This window comes from Monopterus albus, unplaced genomic scaffold (genome assembly GCF_001952655.1).
Source record: "Monopterus albus unplaced genomic scaffold, M_albus_1.0 scaffold342.1, whole genome shotgun sequence".
Taxonomy (NCBI): Eukaryota; Metazoa; Chordata; class Actinopteri; order Synbranchiformes; family Synbranchidae; genus Monopterus; species Monopterus albus.
This window is the reverse complement of record NW_018128222.1, coordinates 57,484-62,517: the sequence shown is the minus strand read 5'-3', so window position 1 is coordinate 62,517 and position 5,034 is coordinate 57,484. Positions and strand designations below refer to the sequence as shown.

At 44.8% G+C, this 5,034-nt stretch overlaps 1 protein-coding gene across 7 annotated transcripts in view; it reads right to left on the bottom strand.

Annotated features, from left to right (window-relative positions):
- LOC109974648 (casein kinase I) overlaps positions 1 to 5,034 on the bottom strand; it is a 9,968-nt gene that overhangs the window by 3,006 nt on the left and 1,928 nt on the right. For all 7 annotated transcript variants that reach the window (XM_020624960.1, XM_020624962.1, XM_020624959.1 and 4 more), the window contains exons 2-8: positions 3,218 to 3,308; positions 2,920 to 3,030; positions 2,561 to 2,709; positions 1,690 to 1,918; positions 966 to 1,136; positions 631 to 779; positions 298 to 493 (exon numbers count right to left, since the gene is read on the bottom strand). In XM_020624960.1, coding sequence (XP_020480616.1) covers positions 298 to 493; positions 631 to 779; positions 966 to 1,136; positions 1,690 to 1,918; positions 2,561 to 2,709; positions 2,920 to 3,030; positions 3,218 to 3,293 — 1,081 coding nt within the window. In that variant the 5' untranslated portion in view covers positions 3,294 to 3,308. The remainder of the gene's footprint in view (positions 1 to 297; positions 494 to 630; positions 780 to 965; positions 1,137 to 1,689; positions 1,919 to 2,560; positions 2,710 to 2,919; positions 3,031 to 3,217; positions 3,309 to 5,034) is intronic.

Below are 5,034 nucleotides of genomic sequence, written 5' to 3'. Positions count from 1 at the left end.
CCTGGACGTGTAATGTTAATTCTTGCCTGTGACCCTTTGAATAAACCAGCACGGTTATATTTTTTATATACTCAAGTGGTCCACTTCGTCTCTCTGAGTTCCTGGTTGTAAAGGACTGGGCAATATCTTACAGATGCATAAAACTGATATGCAACTAGAACACATGTTGTATTTCTTTAAAAAAAAATAAATAAATAAATAAAAAAAACTATATTCCAGTGTCAGCATTGCATTGTTCTGTTGTTAAAAGGAGCGACAGCCAGAGTCTGACACTTAAGCAGTTTAGCAGAAACGTACCAGACTGCTGGACCCGCGACACAGGGTTAGAGATGGCCTGCTCTGGCCCGTTCCTGACTCTGCTGGGAGCTCCAGGGTTGGGACCTGGGGGAAGGCCCCGCGATGCAGACCCCCTGGGGGCTCCGCCAATCCGCTCATCCCTCTCTTCTCCTGTCTTCCTCTCCCGATCGCCATCCTCGGCTGTCCGACTAGAACCCTGATAGATGATTTAAATGTAAATGCTCTCTACAACAATGAGCTGTTTGAAAGTGACATTTTGAAAACACAGATGGAAAAATCTAATCTAATCACCATAAAGAACACATCTAGTTCTTCTAACTGAAGTAAACTTACAAATTTAAGCATGTTCCAGTCAAAGACATAATCATAGGAGAAGCCCTGTCGGTGGAAAAGATTCCTGAAGAGCTGTCGTAGGTAGGAGTAGTCTGGCTTGTCATCAAAACGGAGGGAACGGCAAAAATTCAGGTATGTGGAGAACTCAGCTGTCGGAGAATAAACCAGAGTCATGAGAAGAAACTCAATACACACAACAATAACAAAATCACAATGGCTTTTAAACACTAGGTGGGATTTTAGCCACACTGAGAAAATCCAACACTGTAGCTGTAAAGAGTTTCAGAACTTCAGCTCCCCCAGTACAGAGAAACGCCCACAGAACCCTCACTTACAAGGGTATCCTTTGCAAAGAACCTCAATGGGCGTGGACATTTTCTTCTCGCTGATTCGTTCATACTTCTGTCTCTTGGTCGCAGCCTTGAGTCCCTGCCAGGGGAGGGATCCCAGGTTGAAGTACATGAGGACATAGCCAAGAGACTCCAGGTCATCACGTCTGGACTGCTCTGTGGACAGAAAGCAGGAATCAAAAGGTGAAAGCGTTAAAGGCAATAGTAATGTAACTTAATAAGGCGTTCATCTGGCACTTCTTACTCCACATGTGCCTGATGGAGCACAAGCCACAGAACTAGAAGCACACTCAATACAACAAAATGTGACTTATCTGTACCATGGAATGAGACAGTAACAGTGACGTGCCATACAGTTTGTTCTACTGGGTTCATCACTACCAACATAGTTACAAATGCCACTTTTCACTTTAACTGACAGTTTTAAACACATGAACCTCTCCACCACAACAAAAACACAATGTAAACAAACATCACAACAAATCCAACAGGAGCTTTCAAGGAAGCTTCATCACAGACCCGCCTGAGAACACATGCATGAATAACAGGGCTAAGAGGGCAGGAACCAGCAGCAGTGCTGTTTATGGAGGACTGAACCCAATGATCTACACCAGCTCTTCATACACAACACACATGCCTTCTCAAAAAGAAAGAAAGAAGAAATAAGCAAGCTAATCAGGTCTGTGTGTGTGCGCCATGTATACCTTACCAATTCCAAGATGTGTGTTGATGGAAGCATAGCGTGCTGTGCCAGTCAGGTTCTTGTTCTCTCTGTAAGGGATGTGTTGGTGTGTGCGAGCATCACGGTACTTTTTGGCCAGGCCGAAGTCAATGATGTACACCAGGTTACCCTTTTTGCCGAGCCCCATTAAAAAGTTGTCAGGCTTCACATCCCGATGGATGAAATTCTTGGAGTGGATGTACTCAATACGACTAATCTGAGGAGGACAAAGAATGAGCCACCAGTCAGGTTCTGCCTCATCTAACAAAATATTTTGCTACATCGAGCAATGTAATAGTGAGATTAATCCATGGGCAGAAGGTCACATGATCACATTTCACATGCTGTCAGGCTGGCGCTTTCTTGTGTAGTATCCTTAAGGGTGCTGTGAAGCAGTAGATGCACTCAACCCATCAATAATATGAGCAAAGGTGTGACAGAGGACAGGAGAGGACAAGGGAAAAGATACATGAAGACAGGACACAGGGAGGTGATGACCCCAGGCTATAAGTGGAGAGTCCAACACCCGTATAGAGGACTGACACAACAGCTCAGCTGCTGTTAGGACGAAAAGGTGAGGTGTGTGCAATCCACTGAATTAAATATCTGGGACAGCAAAGCCTAGGAAGAGGCCAGAACCAGAGTAGTGGAGGCCAAACAACTAATCTTTAAAGAAATCTTAAGGGAATTAAGTGCAACATTTATACAGAGAAAGCTCCAATAAATAAAAGTAACAGGATCATAAATTATACATCTGCGTTGCTCTACTTCTGAAAACAACTTTTTTCACATTGTGGAATTTTAAGGGAGGGGTCTGTGAAGCTGTCCTAACTGCACCGACCACGACTTCACGTCATACCATCTGGTCTGCCAAAAGCAGGACAGTCTTCAGGCTGAATTTCCGTGAGCAAAAGTTGAAGAGGTCCTCCAGACTGGGGCCAAGCAGCTCCATTACCATCACATTGTAGTCTCCCTCTGCCCCACACCACTTGATCGATGGAATACCCACTAGAATACACAAATGCACAGACACAATTAGCCTCACTCATCTATGCAGGTTCACTTCAGATGAATTTATATCACAAAAACACAACAGTCCAGACAGTTTTATTTTTAAAAGAATTCATTACACAAACTTCCCACAGCTTTAGCAGAGTATTTATATCCAACACTGCCAGAGACAAAACTTTCCAAGTCAAAGCTGCATTCACTCCATACCTCCTCCTTGCATCATCTTGTAGAACTTGCTTTCAATATGCAACTGTGGGTGTTTGGTCTTCACACATTCAAGCTTGATGGCTACCTCCTCACCGGTTGCAATGTTGGCACCTGAGGGGACATACACACACACACACACAACACAGCTGTAAGAGCTACGGCAGCTGCACTAGTACCAGGCCAATGATGGATGAATGAAGGAAACTCAAGTTCAGTGCCAAGATAAAGACAATAATGATCCAGTATAAAAAGAGACTAAGGTGGGAAGAACATTTACAGAGGAGACAGTTTCACTCACCAAGGTAAATGTCTCCAAAGGAACCGCTCCCTATCTTTCGCCCAAGCCGGTACTTGTTCCCCACCCTCAGCTCCATGATCACAAGTTGTCACTGTCACCAAAAGACAACAGAGACATGGTCAGAAGAAGAAGGCAAAGGACACATGACACCAGCTCCTCTGTACTGCACCTCTCTTCTCTCACCACCAACTCTATCACAGAAGGCGCTACTGTACAACTCAACTCAGTGGAACACAGGACTATTTCAACTCAGGAGATTGAAGGGAAAGTTTCCTCATGAGCCAGTCGGCTGCTCACATGATGATGATCTATGCCAGAAACACTGAACTGACCACGTGTGTGTGTGTGCGCGCGCGCGCATGAGGCTGAAGCAGGATTAGCTGATCAGCAAACAGCTGCCTGGCTGCAAGAAACACTTGATTAGATTTGCAGAGTAGCCAAAAGGGGACGTGGTTGCACTGACATCAGCAAAAAACAGGAAAGGGAGCAGAAGGAAATACAGCAAAGTGAGTGCTAGATGCTACTTGGAAAAGGAGCAGACCGGAAGCGAATGCTGAAAAGAACACTAGGACTTGGAAATTAAGTGTACCTTATGAGCTGAACTGCACGTGCTGCTAGAGCAGGATCATCATTTATTTACTACTCGCTCTACCATGCCACATTGTGCAGCCAATGCAAAAGCAAGACCAAGCTCTCCACTGCTCTGTACTGGCAGTGCCAAGGGAGGAAAGGCATGAGCGGTCGGCTTTATCGGTGTCAAAGCCCTCAGACAGCTCTGCAACGAACTTCAGAAAGCAAAGTGCTGCAGAGAACACGGCACAGAGCATCCTTTAACAGAGAGATTAGCTTCCTGGTCACCAATCTGGGAACACTAGCTAAACAAACTGGACCCTTGAGAGCAACAGCAGACCCTCGTTCCAAATGCCGCACTGCCACATTTTCAAATGACACTTCAGGAAGACTGAGCTATCAGAGGAGTTTGTCATGTGCCATGTCAACAATTAAACAAGGCAATACATTCTTCTCTGATTCTTTTGCTGCCCTTTTGAAGAGTGGCCTTGAATCCACATCCCCCATATGAACTCAGTTTCATCATGACAATTCAGAAACTGGAAAAAAACAACAAAAAAAACCCCCCCAGCATTCTCAACAACCTAAGGTTTGTGGACATGCCAACTCAAGCAGTCATCTTGCATTTCTGCATTCAGCCTGCTTCCACCCAAACTTCCTTCATCACAACGTTCAGAGGTCATTTATGTGGTTTAAACAAAGACCTGTCCTGTTCTAAAAAGACTTCAATGGTTACATCTGACACACCATCATCTTGAACCATCTGTACCTTGTTAAAGGATTCACACTCGAACTACCTGCATCGGTCTGCCCTCATTTCAGGTGAAAACAACTGACCAACATAGACTCCCTGCCCACTCTGGGGCCAGCCTGCCATAGCAGATGTGATGGGAGGCAGATGGATTTGGGTTCATAGAGGGATAGGTTTCATTATACCAAGAGAGTGTCTCATGTGCTGCAGCCAAGGGACCTGATATACAGGGCAACATTAATCACAAGGCTTTGCAGTAAGTGCCACTGATTAATTGCTTGGTACAACCACAAAGGTAGACACAGAAACACACAATTTCAAACTGCACACCCCCCCCTGTGCCTTCATCCTGCAAAGCTTAACTATGTGATTTTGTTATTGCAGTATAGTCAAACTTGCAGTAATGTGAAGAATGTGTTATGTGATGTTTAAAAAATAAAACAGCATGTGGGATGCTAGGCCAGTGAAATTAGCTGGTAACACTGCACTGGCAAAA